The 23,856-nt window shown below is 40.3% G+C and overlaps 1 protein-coding gene across 6 annotated transcripts; it reads left to right on the forward strand.

The window, feature by feature from the left end:
• Positions 1 to 1,440: 1,440 nt before the first annotated feature.
• cnpy1 (canopy FGF signaling regulator 1) lies at positions 1,441 to 23,856 on the forward strand. 6 transcript variants are annotated; one of them, XM_068701617.1, is made up of 7 exons: positions 1,505 to 1,594; positions 1,928 to 2,145; positions 4,685 to 4,787; positions 5,832 to 5,947; positions 21,111 to 21,323; positions 23,029 to 23,125; positions 23,677 to 23,856. In XM_068701617.1, the coding sequence occupies exons 3-7, from the start codon at positions 4,694 to 4,696 to the stop codon at positions 23,715 to 23,717; spliced, it is 561 nt and encodes a 186-aa protein (XP_068557718.1). In that variant the 5' UTR covers positions 1,505 to 1,594; positions 1,928 to 2,145; positions 4,685 to 4,693; the 3' UTR covers positions 23,718 to 23,856. The 6 variants fall into 6 exon arrangements, with proteins under 6 accessions (XP_068557717.1, XP_068557718.1, XP_068557721.1 ...); XM_068701620.1 differs by having other exon boundaries at positions 1,928 to 2,081; XM_068701619.1 differs by having other exon boundaries at positions 1,928 to 2,063.

The raw sequence follows: 23,856 nt of genomic DNA on the forward strand, positions 1-23,856 counted from the left end.
GAGCAACATAGAAAGACAGTAGCTGTGCAATGAGAAAATAAGCTAATGGGGAAAATAATTAGAATACATGTAGTGTATTTATGAAAAACTATTAAATTATAAAATAGCTATAACTTTGTGATTCTGTTTAGGCCAGTAGAGAAGGCTTTGCTGGCCCTGACGGCCCACCACTGGACAAAAGTCATGTTTACATTCAGTGTAACTCACCAAAAAGAATTGTGTGATTCCCTGAGGTCTAACAAATGTGTCGACTGCATTCTGTTCTTTTAAGAAATGTTGATTACATGGCAAAAGTAATCTAAATGTCTCTAATGTATATGTATCTAAAAGACTGCAACTCTGAGCACAAATCATTCGTATTTGTTCTCAAATAGAAATTCTAAATCAACATCACAAGTGAACTATTTACAATCCACTACCTATAACTCAAAAGCACACTTTTGCTAACCTCTGTTAAATGTTGTCTAACAGCTTTTACCCAGCACGGATTAGTCTGACTCTACCTTTCACAGCGCTGCATGTCATGATGTACTGAGGACGTTTTTCTCTACCTGTGCAATGAAGACCTTGATGTTATAGACGACATTCAATTAGTAGGAGAGAAACCAGGTCAGATCCCCCTGTGAAGACACCACCTGGAACCCTGTCTAACACTCACTGACACACATGCACATACAAACACACGTGCACACAAGTGAGAAAGATGTATTGGTTGATTAACCCCAGCATAGACGAGAGCTTTTATGTTTTTAAGTAGTTATTTATTGAGATCTTTTTTTAATTTTAGCATACATTTAATTTGCATGGATCCTTTTATACGTAAATAAAATCTGGTTTGTATTAAAGCTTACATCTGTGTATTGTATTTACCTAACCATAACAGGGAGAGGGCTTTTTGGGGCATGGTAATTAGATTGCGTTGTATTACATTGTATATGGACCCATATTAATAATCTATATTGTGGTATTTCTGAGCCGAAAGTCTCATTTCCTTATTCTACGAAAGCGTTCCGGAACACACCGCCTGATACACGTAGCTGTGTGATTGGTCTGTGCTTTGTGAGTTTGGAACATGATTGGTTGACCAGGCCGGTGCCTGACTGAACGTGGCTACACAACAGCCGGGCACGTAAAGACACCCGCTTCACTGACAACCGCGTCAAGTTAGAAGGAACTAGGCGGAGGGACATTAGAAGTCACTATGCCTTCAAGATTAAAGCAGAACTCGTCTTGTATGGACTAGGCATATATGATAAAGTAGTGCAGGAAGCACATTTTGGCAAATCAATTTTTACTTACTGGGACTTACCGTCTTCATGTTAAGTGTGATCTCAATCCCCATTTATTACCATAGTCAGTATAGTGTAATACTCAAGTTTTGCAAAATGTTGTTCAAAATTTGTTTTACTTTGAAAGTCACGACCGGAAAGTAAACACTGGTAGTGTGAATGAACCTGTCAGTAAGTTGTGGTGAGATATTAAGCATGTACAGAAAAAGTAGTTCATGACAGCTCGTCATTGTAACGTTAGTCACAACACAGCTGAACGACCCCGCGTCCGCTGCCTGTCGACTGTCGCTTGCTCTCCTCAACAGGTAAGACAAGCTACCTGCTTGCCGACCAGCTATCCCATAGCCTCGATATGTACACCAGGTACGCTACTGCGAAATGTAGGAATTTAATTTGGTCTCGCGTACTGGCCAACACTGGTCGCGGCAAACACGTAATGAAATAGGTTTTACGTCTCTTTTTTTGTCTCGAGTCAGCCCACATTTCGGCATGCACCCAATATCACAAGCACCACGGGTTAGAATCGAATTCGGTCTACATTTTGGTTCACCTGTTATTCTCATTTGACCGAAGTACACAACTGCACTTAATAATCACATTGTACATTTGTTTGCTTTACTTCCCACATGTGTCCCAAGATTTCTTCAACAGAACATACGACGTACGTCTGCCCGCAGGCTAAGCGGTACAACACTGCCAGAGGTTTCGGGTGCAGTCACTGGGAGTCTGCTAACCATCAAACGACCGACTGAACACCACTAACGTTATCACTGAGTGAGGCGTTTGTGTGCAGTACGGGCTGCCAATAGTTGTTTTTGCAAAAAGTAACCTAACCTAACCTGAGCTAACAAGGAAGGTAATGGAGAGGCTGAAAATGCGTGTCACCTGTCCGCGTGCACGTGGCAATGCAGGCCACTTTAGGGTTGCCCGACATCATACAGAGTTGACAACTCGTCACACTCTGTATTTGAGCATCAAACACTTTATTTCCTGCTTCCTGGTGAATTGTTATGCACCAATTTATGGTGAAAATGTCTTTGTCCATTTGCTAGTCTGCAGTGCAGTGTTAAAAGTAATATTTCTGTGTAAGAGACACAGAACACGGCTTGGGACTCTGGTCTCTGAATGAGACAAAGTTTAAAGAAACAGTTCCGTTCATGCTTAAATCTCACCATTGTGTGGAATATTGTCTACACAAATAATCCTGGTGTCTGGAGACCGACCCAAACAAAGCAAAGATGTCTATAAGCGAAGGGGACGCAGAGACAGTGACCCTGAGCTACCGGTCAGAGGAAACCACTGCAAAGCAACCTATTCTATTACACCTTTATTCTCGAAATGGAACAGTTTTTTTACTTGAAATATGAATTTGCGTCTATTAGTCATGTTCCAAATAGGGCTGAACAATGAATCGAAATTGTATCAAAATATCAATATGGCCTGCTGCAGTTTTATGTTATCTATGTGTGTCAAAACACCATTTTAAATGAAATATTGTTGTCCTGGCCTACACATCATGTTCTACTAAAAAGATCTTTGTTTGGTTCAGATCACTGCAAAAAAAACACCAGAATCGTTTGAATATGTTTATTAATGATAATGACAATAATGATAAATAATATATTATTAAAATAATCAAAATAGACATTTAGATATAAATGAAATTTCAGAGATGTTTTAGAATACCTTTATTTATCCAAAGTGCTCTTTAATTATTTATTTTTCCCAGTAAACCTCAAACACATCGAACTGTGACCCCAGAACTCTGGTAGCTAAATACTGAACCGTGGATTTTTCATTCTGTTTAAATCCTAAATTACACCTTCATGATTGTGTCCCACCTTTATCCAGCCAACCACTGCTTACACATCAGAGTGAGGTGGTTGTTTCAATCCAAACTGGCACCAAAGGTAAAGATGCTTAATGATAAACACAACAAAAGCATGCTGCAGGTGATAAATGAGGTAATCATTGGTTCCTAAAGAAGATACACCCATCACACATGTAATGGGAATGCTAGACAGTTATTCACATTAATGAGACTGGAAACTTATTTTTTTTATGCTTTGAAACAGAATTTTAGAAGCTGGAATACCTTGAAATCTGAAACACGCAAACTTGTCACCTTTTAAGCAAATTGGCCGCTTTGAATCCAAAATGATACACCAACGTGATTCATGAGAGTGAGGGGGGTTTAAATCTTTGTCGCATTTGTCACTCCTGATGCGTTTGCATGCCTGAATATTTTAGTATTTGATACCTGATAGCACAATCATTTAGATTGTATGGACCTAACAGGCCATCTCTCTTCTTTGGCCAATTAGAAACCCTCTCAGGACTGTGTGGACATGTAGACACTGAGTTTGACATATCCCTCACATCCGCTTTTAGTCCACCTGTTAGTGTGGGTCAACTTACACCTTTACTGGGTTTTGGTGACTACAAATTACAAATGATTCCAAATTAATTTAAATTGTAACTGGCTGTTCTCTTATAAGTCAGAGAGCTCATCAAAGAATCAAAATGGCACATGATATGTATGATAGTATGTGGACAGATAATACAAATAGAAGTACAGAGGTAAAGGAGCCCCTGGTTCTTGAAGTGTTTCCCCATTCTGTGTTCCCATTTAATTTTTTTTCTTTGAATGAACACAGAAAGTCAGGACTCTGCAGAATAATGTAACGTTCATAGCAGTTTGAATTATGTACACTTTCTTTCTGACAAATCAGGTTTGCTCTTTGTCATTTTGGCAAATGGCTCTAAATACTACAATACCCATGAGCCTCTGCCCCTGTTGCTATGGAGAAGAAACTAGTCAGAGGCACAACTCATAACAGTAGCAAATTCCAAATGCTTCCTTGTTGACATTGTTATAATTCCTGAATTCATCCAAAATTGACCCAGAGTCCAAAAGTGAATTGATTTCAGCTGCAAATTGTAAAATTAATTTTCTCAAAACCTTTCCAGCTGTTTGTTAGTAAAAGGTGTAGTTGAGAGATTTTTTGACTCACTTCATGTGCTGGCAAATAATTCAGTTTAATGGAAAAAGGCAATTTTGCTCATTGAAATCCCTTTAGATTAGAAAAAAATGGCGACACGTGCACACTCAGCGGATTGGTGCTCTCGGTCAAAAATTGTATTACTTAAATTTTGTTACTTAGTAACGTTCTTATTCCTTTTGCATTTTGTATTTCCTTTTGTATTTAATCTTGTATATTGTTGATATTGCTGCTGTTTGCTGCTGAGAGCTACCAAATGTGAAATTTTGTTGTATCACTACAATGACAATAAAAACCTCTTTATCCTTATCCTTTAGAAAAGACATTATAATGGGATGTAATGTGCTACGGTCTAATCTCACTGTCAGTATAACTGTCTGCCTGTCCTGTTAGGTCATCAATATGGCCTCATGGATTATTCAGATGACTGTGATGGTGCTGTCTGTCTTCACCAGCAGCAGCCAGGGGAAGAGGGACAAGGAGATCTACTGCTCTGGTAAGTCACCGGCGCTCTAACTGAATGATGATATTGGTCGTAATGTGGCCAGTCAGTTTCAGAGTTATTTAACAGACATTCAATCTGTCAGGTTTTTAATGTTTGAAATTTGAAACTGCGATGCTATTTGCACCCAGTAACACTGAGGTCCATTCTCTCTCTATTAACGCCCTTGAAGGTGTTGGTTTTGAGTTTGTTGATACATATGAATTTTATCTGGGCTGAACAAAAACGTTACCAGCAACCACTGTTGTGCCTACTCATTTTCAGGCTGCACCTTAATGTCTGTAATATGCTCAGTATACACACTAGCACAACGTTAAATCAGGAAGTAGCTGTGGAAGATCTACAGTTTACTCTGTAACATCAGACAATATTTGCACACTATAGTTATATTGGATCAGTGTATACGTTGGTCAACAAACAACAGTAAATAGTGGTGCAACATGCCCAAAAATAATGTCTCCATTCAGTAGTCTGTCCTCCAGAGAGCACAAGCATAAGTACATTTTTATTCAATGTCGTGGTCACAGTCCTTTTAGTAACCATATTTGAGAGATACTTGTCAAAGATGCTTACGATATGTGTTTATCTTATATAATGCATTTTGGCCTGTATATTATTATGTTATTGTTGGGTCATGTTTTTAACTCAAATATTGATTTTGGTCTTGGCCTTCAAAATCCCCAAATCAGTTGGGTTCACCAATCACTTTCATCCCAAGTAAAAATTCAAAAATAAAATCCAGATGATAAAAAGGCATGTTTGTATTCAATGCTAATCGTGCTTTCGTTACTTTCAGCTGGTATTTTGTATATTATATATTATTGTATTAAATATTATCAGAAACTCAGTGTCATCTGAAGTATGAGTGTATTGGACAGACACGCAAGTTTGTCAGTTTAGTTTAATAATGACATGTAGCACTCTTTAGTTACCAGGAATGACCTTTTAAATAACTTAACGTGTACTGTATCAACTGATGTTCAATATGAGCTACAGCTTATCTTGTTGCCATCACTGAGGTTTACCTGTGTTTCCCAGCATGCAAAGCAATTGTGGATGAACTGAACTACTCAATCAGTCAGGTGGACCCAAAGAAAACCATCAACGTCGGCGGCTTTAGACTCAACCCTGATGGAACCTTGAAAGACAAAAAGGTACAGCACACTGATGTGAAGACACCACTCTGTCTCCTCCAGCTCTTAGTTAAATGTAGTGATTGAAGTGAATGCTGGTTCACACTTAGCTAGCTTTTGTTCACAGCAGGTCAACAGGTGCTAATACAGGATCCCTAAAGACAAAACACATACAGAGTGGAAATATTGGCATACAGAAAATGCACGACTACAAAAACTTGCAGCAAGAGAAAGAGAAAGTGACATCATGGTGTACAGATCAGCTGTTTAGTATTTCACCATCTATTTAGTCATATGTCATTAGTTATTCAATACATTACATTTTTTTCTATGATCACATGGCTCGTTGGATTATCCATTAGATAATCTAACTCCAGTTTAAAACATTGTTTAAAGGGGCACTACACCAGTTTTGCATTTCAGTTTACTTACAGAGGAGTACTATTGTAAAAAGTGTGATGTCTTCTGTGGCTCTGGAGGATCTTTGTCTAGTCTGACAAACTATGATGTCATAGGGATGTTGTTTGGGTTATCTCAGCTTAACATGTTAGAGACTTTAGGTGTGGAGTTTAACATGCAGGGAAGACCTAATGAATTATGCCATCTAGTTGCATTATGCAAAATGTCTATTTCAGTGTTGAACATTGTAGTTTTTTTTGTTCCCCGACATTATGGAAGTGCGATAACAAATCACTGTAGTGTAGTAAAGGAAAATGTGAATGGGGATACTCTGTAAATTCATAATGCTCCAACTTTTTTTAGCTTATATGCTCCAGGGATGCACAATGAATACAAATTGTATTGAAATGGCCGTATTTCCTACTCTACGGAAGCCCTAAACGGACATGATTCAAACATTTTTAATGCCGTTGTCTCAGGAAGCAAAGTGTCACTTCCTCTTATTACTTAAAATTTTTGACTCCAATCAGCTGACAGTAAATGCCTTCTGACGGCCCAGATAGAGCTGACAATGACGGACTTACTGAAGTTAGCTGAAGGATACATGGTACATACAAAATACATATATGTAAATAAGATTAAATAGATTATATTCACAAGCAGTATTAAATGATTCCTGACAAGAAGACATCTCTGACTATACACGGTCACAAAATATAGCATCAATTTATCAATACTACTACTGTAGTTTCACAGACGGCACGCACAATATTGCAAAATGAAATGTGTTTGAAAATACCATTTCATATTATATATTGTAGTCTGCAGTGATGTCTCGGCCTACACATCATATTCTAATCTACATACTCAGACAACATTTAAATATATTTTTCAATGAAAAAGAGAATAATTATGAAAATATATCATTCTAATATCACAAATCATGTAGCAATTGCAATATCAGTCCAAATAATTGCAATTAGTTACTTTTTTATAATCGTTTAAGCCCTATGATACACACACTGGGCTTTAAACACTTGAACGTTGAACTGTAGTCAGTGATGTGGAGGTATCACTGCAGTCCTTTTCTCCTTTGAGCAGATTGATCTCTGGTGTTGCTGTGTGTGTGATGCTGTGTGAGCACAGTGAGCCTATGGATTCAGGTTATTGGTCCTGGTCTAATGAGGTCACATCCCACTGGAACCTGCACATCCTCTATTGCCCAGGGACCAGGCTATCATGAGGGGCATAGCTCTGCCATTGATTTCCTGGGCTTTAATCACTGATAGCTGCCCTGAATGGTGTGTGCAAGAAATACAACAGGGCTGGACGAGGTTCCACTAGGCTGACTATTAGCCACCCTTCTGGTATGAGAACCTTGTTCATAAATCGTGTACCTTGACCTGTCTTACCAAAGAAAAGAATGTAGGATATTGGGCCTGATTCACAAACAGCACAGACGCACACAAGTACACAAGTGTGAGCATTTTACGCACAAATCTGGGATTCATCAGTATTTTCTTACCTGACTTTGTTCTTACTCTGCAAACAAATGTAGAACTGCCTCAGACCATGCATACACACAGATGATGAAGACCCGGCCAGTAGTACTAATATTATTACTGTAGCCTGATCTTTATCTGACACTGTGTAGAAATACAGAATTAACAGAATAACTAGATATGCAAAAAAAACCATTATGAATAAAGCTTCAAACTATCCAGAGCAGCCTTCATGCAATTATGAAATGAATTATATCTTATTTAAAGTCCTTGCTGGCATATCCACTTATTAGTGTTTGTCAAATAATTGCGTTAAGTCTCTCGTCTTGGGCTGACAGATCAGATGGTCCTTGTCCTCCTCCACCTGTTTCTTTCTTTCCGTCTGGTCTGTTATTCTTTTTTTCATATGACCTTACATCAAACCACTTCTTTTTTACCTGAGCCACAGTCCGTATCTCAGGTGACACAACATTCACCACCCAAGCTTCCTTTTTCTTTAGCATCATCACTCCCTTGGAAACATTTTGGAAAAATTTGCCTTTTTTGTCTTCCATCTTGGACACTATTGTCTCACTTTCTTCAGTAGTTGTTTTTCAGTTTAAGGGCTGTGCTTCTCTCTTTTACAACAACTTCACCGCTTTCTTCATGATAAACCTCTAGGCAAATGTAATTCTTTATATAGAGAAATTAGGGTGTGTTAGTTGACATTCTACTGTTTTGTTGCTGTAACTGAAAAAGCAGATTGAGCACATTTTGTCCATTGATGTTTTAAGATAAAATATGATTTTTGTTGATCCCACATCGGGGAAATTCAATTGTTATAGCCGCTCAATAGTCTTAAGAAGAAAGGAAGAAAAATCATTGAGTGATTAATAAAAATGTGTTAAAAAGCCTGACTGCCATTGATATGAAGGACCTGTGGTCGCGCTCCTTCTTGTACTGTGGGTAACGTGGTCTGTTACTGAAGGAGCTGCTTAAAGCCCTTACAGTCTCATGCAGTGGGTGAGAGGTTTTGTCCATGATGAACTTCAGCTTGGCTAACACACCCTTCTCTCACCCACCTCCTCTATGGAATCAAGAGGGCAGCCCAAGACGGAGCAAGCCCTAAAAAACTGTTTTTTGAGTCTCTTTCTGTCCTGCTCCCTGCTTCCACCTCCTAGGAAGAACACTGCATAGAGGATGCGTCATAAAATGTTCTTAACAGTGTCCCGCACACTCCGAAGAGTCTCCTCAACAAATGATGACTTTGGCCCTTTTTGTACAGAACACCTGTGTTGTCTGACCAATCTAGTTTATTGTTGCGGTGAACACCCAGGTACTTGTATGTTCTCACCATCTCAATATCCAATCCGTGGATGCCCAGCGCTGTGGTCTGTGTCTTCCTATGGAAGTCTGTCACCATCGCTTTTGTCATGTTGGCAGTCCAAGACCACCAATTGAGGCAGACCAGAGAGCTGTTGTTTGTTCCACACCAGAGTTTGAGTCCAGCATTCACACCAAACAACCTCACCAAAGCTACCTAGGGGCCTGTGGTTTCAGCGCGTTCGTTAAGCTGCACTTATTCACAGTAAATTGAACATCCAGTCTCTGCATTATCCACTTTGGACTGTAGCAGATGAATGCAGGTTCGGCTCTTACTTTGTTTGGAAAGACCTATTTTTTGTTATTTTCATTAGTCTCATCTCATCTCATCTCATCTTTGTCCGCTTATCTGGGATTGGGTCGCGGGGGCAACAGCTCCAGCAGGGGACCCCAAACTTCTCCTTTCCCGGGCCACATCAGCCAGCTTTGACTGGGGGATCCCGAGGCGCTCCCAGGCCAGTTTGGAGATATAGTCCCTCCACCTGGTCCTGGGCCTCCCTCGGGGTCTCCTCCCAGCTGGTCGTGCCTGGAACACCTCCCTAGGGAGGCGCCCAGGTGGCATCCTCACCAGATGCCCGAACCACCTCAACTGGCTCCGTTCCACGCAAAGAAGCAGCGGCTCTACTCCGAGTCCCTCACGGATGACCGAACTTCTCACCCTATCTCTAAGGGAGATGCCAGCCACCCTCTTGAGGAAACCCATTTCGGCCGCTTGTACCCGCGATCTAATTCTTTCGGTCATGACCCAGTCCACATGACCATAGGTGAGGGTAGGAACGAAGATTGGCCGGTAGATAGAGAGCTTTGCCTTGCGGCTCAGCTCTCTTTTCGTCACAACGGTGCGGTAAAGCGACTGCAATACCGCCCCAGCTGCTCCGATTCTCCGGCCAATCTCACGTTCCATTGTTCCCTCACTCGCGAACAAGACCCCGAGGTACTTGAACTCCTTCACTTGGGGTAAGGACTCATTCCCTACCCGGAGTGGGCAATCCACCGGTTTCCTGCTGAGAACCATGGCCTCAGATTTAGAGATTTATTTTCATTTGTGCCTAAATTAAATTCATGAATGGTAGATGGGGAAAAATTCAAAAACATTAGCTGACTCAAGAAATAGTTATTCACTTGCTGGTCTGATTAGGACAATACAATGCATTTATGGAACATCTGAGTTGCATTTTAAACCTTAACGGAGCTGAAAATGCAGCTGAAACAGCTACCGGGTAATAAAATACATGCTTATATTCTATGTGTAGTCTTTAGAGATGCACCGATCGATCGGCTGCCAATCGAAACAGACGGTTTTCAGCCGGGTGTAAACGTGTGTAAACTTGGCCAATCAGTTTAAAATTTCAGTTTTACATGATGATAGTTTTTCCTCAGTACACAGCGGCACAGACAGTAATGTCACACACACAACATGTCGTCTGTGTGAAAGTTCTTTAATGTCAAAAAATCAAGTTGTTACAACTGCAAGTCCAACATAATCCGTGGAGGAACAAATTTGTTGTCTGTAACACATTGTTTGCTCTATTGGCTAGATTGTCTTTTGGCAGCAGCCTCTAATAAATACGTCAGAGCCACTAACGTAAAACTTTTCCAGAGCTCGTCCCTGTTAAATGAATAGTAAGACATTCTGTGAGATATTTTTGAATTGCATTGCAGCCAGTGGCCATCTGTTAACTTTGGTTTCTCTGTCTTTGATTTGCACTCAACAGTTCACAGTTCTTTTATGTTTGCCATCATATTTCCTTTGACGTTATACATGATGTTCTTAAAGGGGCGATGAGTATGAGATGAAATTACTTTTTGAACGTATCTCAGAAAACACAAATTGCTCTCCAGGTTTTATGCTTATGATTATGCATACTTGGATTGCAAAATACGAGTCAGTAACAGGAATCCTAACATTGAACCCTAACACCAAAACATCAGTTCATGATGCACTACGCCACATATATCAGAAAAACAAGTCCCCATCAAATGTGGTGAATGGAATTGTGGACAAAGCACAAGGTATTAAAAAATACTTGAGATCAAGTGGCAAGAGCTTAACAATGAGAGACATCACCACTTAAAGACATTGAATACGGACCACTAGAAGCCAGAGGTGGGCCATCAGGGCCAGCAAGGCCTTCTCTGCTGACCTAGACAGAATCACAAAATTATAGCTATTTTATAATTTAATTATTTTTCATAAATACACTACATGTATTCTTAATATTTTTTCCCATTAGCTTATTATCTCATTGCATAGCTACTGTTTTCCTCTGTTGTGCTGCTTCCAGCACAGCTTGTTTTAAGTAGTGCTTTTATCCAATCAGATTTCGCCCCTATGCTGTCTCTAAGTAAAAAAATATGCCGGAGGCCTTCAGAATTACAAGTGAATCTCTTTGCAGTTTAAGTAAATGGGGACGATATTGTTGATTGTCATAGTCTTCAACCAATCAGATTTTTATTTTGACATGTTGGGCGTATTCTTTGACATGCCAGAGCCTTCTAGCTGGCCTACAAGTACGTCATCATTAACGTGCGGCTTGACTGGTCAGTGGGCTAGCGTGACTGTTGTGAAACTAGCTAGCAGAACTTTGTAGTAGTAAGAGTTAAAGATATGTAAGACACTTTTACGTGACATTAAATTTTTTGCGTTTTGGCATGTTTAGCGGTGACAATCCCAATATCTACTGCTTCTGTGGAGCGGACATTTTCAGCCCTCAAATGCATTAAAACGTATTCAAGAAGTACAACTGGGGAGACTCCACTGTCATTACTGGCGTCCATGAATCGAGAAGGACCTCTTACTGTAACTGAACCGCACCGATGTACTGTACAACCGTGTCATTGAACTCTTTGTAATCAAAGAAAGGAGGATGGACTTTGTCTTTAAATAGTGAACAGCAGCTTTGGTAAGTGAACTGCTTTTGTTTTTTTTACATCTGCAGTAGCGTTACTACTATGTTAATTTTTCTATTGCGTTGTTTTTATGATATGGTTAATATTGTTCCCTCTGTAAATAATATTTGAATGGTGCTCTCGAGTGTGTTTTAATGCGTGTTTTAGTGCCGCACTTTTGCTGGAATGTGCAGAGGCCTGTTGAATTGTGTTATTTGGGTTTTATGTTATTCTACATGCTTTGTTGTCATATAAATACAGTTGAAACCAGAAGTTTACATACACTGTGCAAAAAGACACATAACACTTTTTTTCTCACTGTCTGAAGTTAAATCAGACTAAACCTCTCCTGTTTCAGGTCCGTTAGGATTACCAAAATTATTTAACTTTTGCTAAATGTCACAATAATGAGAAAGAGAATTTCTTAGAGAATTTTATATTACTTTCTTTGAGGTCAAAAGTTTACATACACCAAAAGTACTATGTCTTTAAACAACGTGGGCAAGCCCAGATGATGATGTCATGGCTTTTGAAGCTCCTGATAGGTTAACTGACAACATGTGAGTTAATTAAAGGCACACCTGGGGATGTATTTTAAGGCCACACCTCAAACACTCTGCCTCCTTGTTTGAAATCATGGGAAAGTCAAAAGAAATCAGGGAGAGAATCGTGGAGCTCCACAAGTCTGGTTCATCCTTGGGTGCAATTTCCAGATGCTTGAAGGTGCCACGTTCATCTGTGCAAACAATTATACGCAAGTATAAACATCATGGGAATGTCCAGCCATCACACCGCTCAGGAAGGAGACGGGCTCTGTGTCCCAGAGATGAACGTGTTTTGGTCCGATATGTGCAAATCAACCCCAGAACAAAAGCTAAAGACCTTGTGAAGATGATGGCTGAAGCTGGTAAGAAAGTGTCATTATTCACAGTAAAACGAGTCCTGCACCGACATGGGCTGAAAGGCTACTCGGCAAGAAGGAAGCCATTACTCCTAAAGAAACATAAAAAAGCCAGATTACAGTTTGCAAAAAGACACCAAGACAAAGACCTTAACTTCTGGAGACATGTCCTGTGGTCTGATAAAACTAAAGTGGAGCTGTTTGGCCATAATGACCACCGTTACATTTGGAGGAAAAAGGGGGAAGCTTGTAGACCTGAAAACACCATCCCAACTATGAAGCATGGAGGTGGCAGCATCATGTTGTGGGGCTGTTTTGCTGCAGCAGGAACTGGAGCTCTTCATAAAATAGACGGCATCATGAAGAAAGAACATTACCTGGAAATATTAAGGCAACATCTCAGGACATCAGCCAGGGAGCTAAAACTTGGGCGCAAATGGGTCTTCCAAATGGACAATGACCCTAAGCATACTGCCAAAATAGTTAAAAAGTGGCTTGAGGACAACAAAGTCAATGTCTTGGAGTGGCCATCACAAAGCCCTGACCTGAATCCCATCGAAAATTTGTGGGCAGATCTGAAAAGGCGTGTGCGAGCGAGGCGGCCAACAAACCTGACTCAGTTACACCAGTTCTGTCAGGAGGAATGGGCCAGAATTCCAGCAGAGTACTGTAAGAAGCTTGTGGAAGGATACCCAAAACGTTTGACCCAAGTCATGCAGTTCAAAGGCAATGCTACTAAATACTAAGGAAATGTATGTAAACTTTTGACCTCAAAGAAACTAATATAAAATTCTCTAAGAAATTCTCTTTCTCATTATTGTGACATTTAGCAAAAGTTAAATAATTTTGGTAATCCTAACGGACCTGAAACAGGAGAGGTTTAGTCTGATTTAACTTCAGACAGTGAGAAAAAAAGTGTTATGTGTCTTTTTGCACAGTGTATGTAAACTTCTGGTTTCAACTGTATGTGACTGGTTCTTGTGAGTTTGTTCTTGTCATCGTGTTAAATACATTGATTTTGACGATATGCATTCTCCGTTAATGACGAAGCATCCCGTCATTAACGGAGTGTTCTAAAATCCATTTTTTACACATTTAAAATAATGACTCGTAGCTGTGGCTACATAATACATAATGAGGTTATTAGGAGGTGGTTCAACTGTAGTAGGACAGCACTGAAGGCCCAGGTATAAAATACAAGGCCCGCCACTGCTAGAAACCCAATGTTACAAAATGTAGTCTTAGTGGTGAGGTGCTGGCATGTTTGCTAAATGTGAGCACAATATGTCCTTTTTTATTCTTCTTTTATTTATGCAGGGGGATGCAGATGATTTATGATTATCTTATTTAAGATTGTTTGTTTTTCACTACAAGGATGTTTGCTAAAAAAAAGATGTCCTCTCTGATGCAATGAGAATATTTCTTCTTTAACAGAATGTAATGTAAAGTGATTTTAGTATGTTTGAATGTTACTTTAAGAGTTTTAATTAGATGGCTAACAGGATAATGTTGTGAATTGCAATTATTTTGGCCAGGATAATCGTAAAATGAAATTTTCATATTGTCCCATGCCTTTTCGACACACTGTTTTCTACTTAGTTGGCGATGAGCTTCTGATTGACAGTGAACATTGTGATGCCTACAAAGTCATATATTAGATGAAGAAGAGAAGATGTTATCAAAGCTGACAGCCTGCAGATTTACTGACCTTGTACATACGGTTCATATAATTGCTTAAACATTTTGCCTTTCTTCTCACCTGTATTTGCATTGCTCATTTTGATTTTGTTAAATTATGTAAATATGCCCAGGGCTCATGATAATTCTTGGAATGATAGGATTGATCAATTTGTGTCACAAATTGACCATTTATAGTTGCGAATAGGACACCCTGTGTCCTTAGACTTAAAAAATAAAATAAAATGTGCGCTGTAAAATGACATTATTAGTGTTGAATATTTAATGAGTCGATATGGTGTTAAAGTCCTACTGCAAATTGTTGATAAAAGACACTAGTGTTGTAACACCATGTTAATTTAACCCAGACTAGTGTGGACCTGTAGAAACACTGGGCCAGTGTTCGTTTGAACTGATGTAGCGTTTGTGTAACACTAAGAGACGTCATGAATCAATGAGTTGACTCCCTATGACTATAAATTGCAGAGGGCAAAGCTCATGTGGTAGCAAACACTATATCTTACTTGGGTTGCATAAATGGCACCAACAAAAAGCCAGGACTCCATTTTTTGCCAACATTTTTTTGACTCTATGACAAAAGTATCTGACACACATGAACAGCAGCCCTGATGGAACTATTGTTAATCTCCATTATGGATACTGCATTTATGTCGTCCAAACCCAAGTGTCCTTCATGGTGCTATTGATGCTGCTATCTGTCATTCTTGGCTTCTCATTAAGCAGTTGTCTTTAGGTGGATTCATTTAGATATGAATGGGTCCTGCTTAGATTTCATTTAATTTGCCCCGTGTGTGTGTGTGTGTGTGTGTGTGTGTGTGTGTGTGTGTGTGTGTGTGTGTGTCCTTTTAAAGAAAAGGCAGTAGGTTAGTAGTAAACTCAAGACAGGCAGAGGTTATGCTAACATGCTCATTGTAATATATTGAAATGGGCACTTTGCAACACATCCACATGTCAGAACAGGGCTCATGGTAATGTCCTTGTGTTGGACCTGTGATGTCCCTGTGATTTTACACTGACCCTCAAAAACACACAAGGAGAATAATTTATTTTATTAGTGTAACATGTTATATCAAAAGTACTCTAGTGATTTTAAATCACTAGAAACAGACACAGACAGATTACAGTTTGTACAGGCTGAGTTATTCTCCTCAGGATGAGTAAACTGAACATTATAGCATCAGTGGTTAATTTGTTTAACAGTGGAGAATTTTTTCTTTTTTTTTTGAATAGCTTATTATAACTCGGCTCTGAAAACAGTTTGGGTTGTTGTCATGCTGTAGTCACCATGCCAGGATAGTGTGGATCCACCAGAGAGGAGCTCCTCCTCTGCCCTTAGCTGACACTAACCTCCACCTGTTGCATTGTTTGGTCAATCAAATGTTACTGAGCCACAGAAGAAGCCAAACCTTGATCCCATGCCCTCCCGGCTCCCTCCTTTTCAGAAGCTTTTGACCTAGTGTGAATCAGAGAGGGAGGGATGTCACAGCTTAGATGCCATCAGTGAGGAGGATTTGCAGGTTTTAAGTCTCTGCTCTTTGGCCTCCTCACAGTAGGACTTCCTGGGGGCATGGGGCTGCTCTGTGGCACAAAAGTTAAACCTGCCTGCTGTAACAATGACACATTTAAGGCCTCCAAAGACATTGAACTTAGTTGGAGCGGTGAGCTGATCTCATGGTGTCCGGTGTGAAGTCATGCATTGAGAATGAGAGGATGCACAATGTCAAGCTGACACAGTGACACATAATATCATGGCCCAGAAATGTGACTGAGTGAGGTGACATCCAGTTTACCGATTTTGGTTTTTAATCCACAGAGGTTTTGGCTCTCTGCTGGGTGCTTAAAGGAATGGTTCAACAGAGTAAGAAAGAGAGAGAGAGACATTGTAACTGTTCAGCAACCAACATGCCCCATTTCTTGTTTGTTAAATCGATAAACAGAAATGTATAAAAATAAAAATAGTTTTCAGCAGGAATTCTGGGAAGGATCATGTCACTGACAACAATGACATACACGAAATATTCCGTTATTTGCCCTGATTCTGAAAAGGACAATATTCCTACTGAATGAATATTCCATTAATATTCCTAAATGCAGCTGTGCATACTGCAACCACGTGTACATCCTACAGCAACACCCTGTACGGTTACACTGTCATGTTGCTCCTGTCGTCTTCCCTCATTGTCACCGTTCTTCAAGTTTCGCAAAATAAAGAGAAAAAAGCCTTTCAAACTGTTTGGCTAGTTGGTTTGTGTACAACACACCGAGCTGACCATTAACAGGCAAGAGACTGCATTAACAAACCCAATTGAGACGCTTATTCAGACTGTGCTGTAGACGTGTCCAAGGAATGCTCCTTGATAATATCAACATGTCTTATGGGAAAATTATACATTCAGAATACGTCTTAATTTAGAATTTCCAACAGGAATACGCTGATTACATGACCTGCATCAAATTCAGAATACTCTCATAATCAGAATAATAGTGTGATATCAGTGTGGATGCAGACGTAGTCATTGTTACTGAGGGAACAGTGTGGTCCTCTGTACACTCTCTAAAGTAAAAATAATCCACCTACCAACACTCTAAAGCTGAATAGTTAACACATAACTTGTGTGTTTGATGTGTACACAAACAGAAATGTATGGTTTAAGGGGGAGGAACTACTTCTTGACGAGCGACAGGGTATCCATCCACCCAGTACACTGTAGAGTGCTATGGTATGGTGTGGGTAGCCAAATACAGGTAAGTACAGGGTTTGGTGCACAAAGTCACTGTTGTTCCAGCAAAAAACACAGCAACTGTTGTCTTTTTTTATTTTTGATTCCTGTTTGTGAACAGATTAAACATGTGAGCTTTCGAGGCCTCGTTAGGTGTATTTTTGGACTGTTCCTTAATAAGATCCCGATGACCAGCAACAAGGACATGATCCATCACTGACCTACCACTGAGAAATAGTTCCAGCACTTATCTCCTCCTAAAACTAAAATGATTATTATTTTCTTTTTGACAGAGCCAGGCTCGCAGTTTACCCCTGCTTTAGTTCCTCGTGCTAAGCTAAGCTAACCACAGCCTGACTCTGCATGGATGTTGATCTTGTCATTGACAATGACTCAGGGAAAAAAAAAACAGCCTCTTTCTCAAAAAATCACTTCTAAGCACTGGGCCTCGCGCCACCTGCTCTCCATCCTCTTCCACATTCAGACGTTAACCAGCTCTAGGCTATGAATTAATGCTATGCTAAGGATGCATATCATTTATAGTCAGAATTGCCAGCTAATTACAAATGGCTTTACTATTTCTCTCTTGCCATAATGAAGTGATATTATTAGCATCAAAACCATTATCGTGAACTTTCTTATTCACTAATCCATGCTTTAAATGGCATAATGGTCAAAATGACATTTCAGCTTCTCTTTCTACTCACTGCTTTAATGACAATATCATTATTATTATTAATTTATGGGTCTTCATTGGTCCATAACACCAGGACAATGAAATTGAAAGGCCCCTGTCCACAGCGGTGCAATAATGGCTCCCTATCCAATGGGAATTGAATGGAGGATAGCATCCCTGAGAAGCCTATTCTCTGGCCCAACCGGTCTCTCCCCCCCAACACACCACCATCGTCCCCCAGCCCCATTCTTCAAACAACACTGTGACTGACAGCTCCTTTTCACAAGACTCCGACTGGCAAGGAAGGGGTTTAATTCCAAACCATTTTGTAGCATGGCATGATAAAGACTCAGACCCAAGCACGGGCTGAGATGGACCGACTTGGTTTTATTGTCGGGCAGGGAGAGTTGTCTTTTTTTCTTCTTTTTTTTTTTAATGGGGTTTGGATGAGATTGAGGATTTAGTTTGAGTTTAATTTTCAAACTTAGTTGTATCAAATGCATATATTTGATGAGAAAATGCACTTTTGAGGTGTAATGATGTCCTATAGTTGTCCTATTTAGTTTGATAATTGTATTATTTCAGACAGTAAGAATATCTGCTTATTAAACAAAAGGAGGACAGTTTCTACCTCACTACATTTACCTGACAGCCATAGAACCAGCTGTCCTTTTGTAAAAATGATGCATTGTTATAGATGAAATAAATAAAGTAGTTCAGATTGGCTTCACTTTGGCCAACTGCAACATGTAAATTATACTCACCTATTAATGCATCAATAATGCAATTCAGAGGATGTCATCATACCTAATCATAATAAGTGAAAATTAATATTTGTATGTATTTGAGCTCTGTCCCCTGATAAACATAAATCAGGAGTCAAAGTTGTTGCTGAACCAAACCACCAAGAGAATAGAATCAACTCATGAAATATAGAAATAGAAGGAAACCATTGTGCTGTAGTTTTAGGTACAACATTGTAAATTGTATTTTGACAAAATAAACTTAATAAATAGAAACAATAATATAATTAAAAGTAAGAAAGTAATAATGGCCACTAAGCCATCTCCATGACAAATAAGCAAACCATAAGATGTGGTTGAAAGCCTCAATAAAAGCCAGTAAGCAGACCTTCTTGTGTCCTATGTTGGTCCAGCCACAGAAAATAAATCACCAACAATTCTGATTTGGGCTTAATTGCATGAGTGACTTTTAGTTGTCCTGGTTCCAGCCCCTCAAAAGCGGTGACTCAGTGCTTCTCTTAGTTTTTATCAATAGGAAAGAAAATATCTGTAACTATACAAAACATTTTGTACATTCTTAGACCAAAATATTGGTTTATTGATTGAGAAAGTAGATAATGAAAACAATCAGCCCCACTTAAATCTGTCCCACAAGTATGCTGGACTAGACATTATCACTAATTTCACCCACTCAGTGGATGACATGTCACCACTAGTGTCAAAGTCATCACAAGCAGATTTTGATTGATAGGTGAACCTCATCGTCATTGGCCTGCGTGACCTACATCCCTCGGTGCTCGCCCTCTAACCTTTGGCCCTGTGCTGTAACACATTCTGTTGACCGGCCAACTTCCTTCCTCCTCAGCACAACAGTGTTGTCAAGCTCAAGGGATCTCCTGCTGAATGAATCCAAAAGATAAAGAGGTGGGGTGGACCTTAAAGATGGAGGGATTAGACTCATTTTTACTAGGAAGGAGCTATTTGTTGAGCGGAGGAAGAGGCAGGAAAACAGAGAACGCAAAGGAAGGAAAACAGATGGCGGAGAGGCCCTTTGTCACTTTGTGACATCTCGAAGAGTGTGTGTGTGTGTGTGTGTGTGTGTGTGTGTGTGTGTGTGTGTGTGTGTGTGTGTGCGTGTGCGTGTGCGTGCGTGTAATGTAATCAGTAGGCTTGGCCCGGAAGGGAACACAGTCAATTCTGAAAAGAGACAAAGGGTTCAGGGAATAATAAATCTGCACTGTTACAAAATCCAGTTCATCGGTAAGATTCCCTCCAACCCTCCCCTCTTCCGCTCTGTTCCTTTCCCCCACAACCCTCCCCCACACCCACCCTGCCACCTTTTGACCAAAGAAGACAAGGAAGATTTCCTCCTTTGATCATTGGAGGATGGAGGGGGGATGAATGGGCCAAAAGAAGCAGCAGAAGTAGAGCAGGGGCTGAAAAAATGAGCTGTTTACCCTGCACTTGGCTTCTGTGGAGGCCTCCTGCTTCTCCCATCTCCTCCTCTGACCCCACCCCTCTTAGGGAACCACCCCCACCCATTGGCTTTTCTCAGCCCACTTGGAGGTGTAAAGAGCACCCCCCCATTCACCCTTTTCACCGCCTGTCCTGGCCCCCTCATCCCCCCGGGTGTCACCCCTGTCACCCAATCTCCTTCCGGGGATGGTGGGAGCAGGGTGCTGCACCTGTCTTGACCCGTCTAGACACCACCGCCTTGCTGTTTTGTCCTCAAAAGGGGGGAGAGGAAGAGGATGGTGGAGTTTGGACGGAGTGGTGGGGAGGGTGTGCGCTCAGGTTAAAAGTCAGAGTTGGAGGGTGAGGTTTGTTAGTGAGGACGTAGAAAACCCAGCGGAAACAAGAGGTCACCCTGCTGACCCGCACAGAGCCCTGTGGTGTAACACAGCTGACACCGGGGCAACCTAACCTCTGAGGACTGTCAGCATCCCAGTGCTTCATAAAGACTATTTATTTCCTCACCATTAGCCAACCGTTTGTGTTATTTGGTTGTCATGGCAGTGTCACATGTGCCATCTGGAAGTGTATTTTTAATATTTTAGGTTAGTTTTTTAAAATTAGTTTTACCATATCTTCAGCTTGGTCTACGTGTGTTTACCCAACATTCAGAGGCATTTGAGTTAGTATAGGAAACATTGGGGAAATGAGAGGAATGTCATAGGACAAAAGATCCAGACCGGAACACAGGACATCAGTCCACTCAGGCCACCAAACAGCTCAACGTCTGGTCTCCATGTTCTCTCTCTCTCTCTCTCTCTCTCTCTCGGTTGTGTGGCCAGGTACCTCTGGCTCGCTCAGAAACTCACCTCAGCGAGCTCCTTGATGGGGTGTGCAACAGCATGAGCGACTACGCCCTCCATGTGGACCCCGACACCCAGCACAAACAGTACATGAGGTTTGCTCCCAGGAGCAGCGGGGCCACCGGAGACTTCCCCGACTTTAAAAATTTCCAGTTCGACGGACCCGAGGCATCCAACGCCCTGAAATTCGCAGTGAGTGCAAAAGTGCAGAATTAAAGTGTATTTGTCATAGAGCTGTAAAGTGGACTAGTTTAGGGACATGTGTAGGTTGGAGGCTTTTGCAGAACAGGACTTGGTTTCACCAGCTTAATCCTTCACTGTTTGTGTCCTTCCAAAATTCTTAGTAACTACTTGCTACTTTCAACTAGTCATTTACTAAATTGGGTTGCTGCATAAAGATTGAATGGAATGTCTAAAGGACCCTGTGTGAATTGGATGCATATGTGGCACTGTCCATTCAAAAGCAATCCATTTTTGTAAACAGGAATTATTGCGCATATATATATAGTATATGTATATATGTATATGTGTATATATATACATATATATATATATATATATATATACATACATATATATATATATATATATATACGTATATATATATATATACACGTATATATATGTATATATACAAATAATAATTTAAAAACAAAAGAGAAAAAAAAATTCACAGAAATATCCTCCTCACACACAGCACACTCATCCCAACATTTCACTCAAGTCTCCGATCCCACGCGTAGCCATATATCCTCTTTTACTCTGTAATTTAAATGTGTCATGTTTGAGCTAGCCTGTTCTCTCTACAGAATGACTAGTTTGTGTGGCGCAGCCTGTTTACTGATGTGTCTGTGACTACTGTAGCAGGTTGTAACTAGGCTTGATATGAACAGCTGCTAGCTTTGCCACATTATGCCATGTTGCGTCATGTGACTGATGCATCGGTAGTGTTTTTTATGAATGGGACTTGAATGTGGATCATGTTTCCAGGTGCAATAGAACATACAGATGATTTCTGCCGTGTTCACATGATACAATAACTACTCTCACATTCAGAATCACCTGAATACATATTGAGTTTTGTGCTGTTTCATTCAGACATTAATGATCAAATGAAGTTAACACCAGATAGCAGTTGTATTTATCTTGCATGTGAAATGCTTAATGTAATGTTCTAGTGTAATACAGTCATATGGCGAGGTCTCGCTTGGAAAGCATCCCTCTTTAAATTCAAGCATGTCATAAATCAAACGGATGTATAAAATCATGTTTGATCAGGACAGGGCAGTGGATTCGAGAAAGGTTCCCCATGCAAGAACAAAATGCCGTAGAGAACCACCTCAAAGGCTCCTTTTATCATATTTAGTCTTACTGGCTAAAGATGCATGTCCACGTTGTGTTTGCTGTACTATACATCTCTATTATCTGGTTATCACAGACAGACCTGAAGCTGATCTGAACGATCTTGAGCCAAATGTAAAATGGGAGCTCCCGGTGCTTTGTTCAGAATTTAAGATGTATTAAGCTCCAACCTGATATTGCTGCTCACCTCATTTAATACCCTGAACCTGACATTCACATCACATTACAATTACATATTGCCGTTCAGGTTCCATCCAAATTCTTCCAGGACTAGCTGCTGAAATCAAAATTGAGTAAACTAGTATCAGGTTGCGAATATAAGTGAATCTGAGGAGTTGTGTCTTAGCGGTGTGACCGTCGACTGGTCAAAATGGCTGAACAGTTTGGCAAGCGGAGAGGAAACATGGCCTCCGCCCTGCAAACAGCGTGACCACCATTGTGCGAAGAGACTCGGGTGTGTGTTGTGTATGCATGGCCGAGCCTCAGCTCTGTTTCCCCAGGCCAAGTCTTTCTTCTGCGCTTGTTTTTCTCTCAGTGTGAAACCGTCGTGGAGGAGCTGGAGGATGATATCATCTCTCTGTTCAGCCAGGACATAGAGCATGTGCACCAGGAGTTATGCAACACTGTCTCAGGTACCAAGCCGCTATAGTGCACACATTCTCTACCAGATAGCTTTGACACCACACAGGACATCTAAATTACTCTTCACATCAGGTGGAATCTGTTTTATTAGAATAAAGCCGGAGAAATTCATGGTGAATTTATCGCAATACACAAATCTGGTAATATTCATAACATTGATAGAATAGCTCACGTGATTTGTTTCTGCTTGCTTCTGCATTTCAATATTTTCATAGTTGAATGTATTTCCCTTTGCTTGGAAATACAAAGATGATTTGTAAAATGTACTCGTCTGTGGTTAAATTGCTTATTTTCTCCGTTGGGTTTGGCTTCCACAGCCTTATGTAACAACAGAGATGAGAGAGAGGCCATTTTGTTAGAATGTGACTCAGCTGAAAGCCACAAGACAGAATTATACCGTTAATTATAACGGAGCACAATAAATCGTCCTGGTAAACTTCTTTACAATGCAACATAATACAACCTTTTAATTTATCTATTTATTAATGTCATTAACCTCAACACGACTGCTCATATTGTTGTCTCTTGTCTTTGATTTCAGACTACTGTAAAGACATCCGTCACACAAACGAGGAGTTGTAGCATTCTAGATTTTCAGTGGTGGAAGGCGGGACCAGTTTTGTAATAGAGATCATAAAAAAGAGGCTTTAACAAAATCAGTTTTTCACAAATAATTGTCAATCTTTTTAAATAAATAAAAGAATGAAATCTTGAGAAACCA

Source organism: Cebidichthys violaceus, unplaced genomic scaffold (genome assembly GCF_023349555.1).
Source record: "Cebidichthys violaceus isolate CVI_PGR_0920_01 unplaced genomic scaffold, fCebVio1.0.p SCAF_8, whole genome shotgun sequence".
Taxonomy (NCBI): domain Eukaryota; kingdom Metazoa; phylum Chordata; class Actinopteri; order Perciformes; family Stichaeidae; genus Cebidichthys; species Cebidichthys violaceus.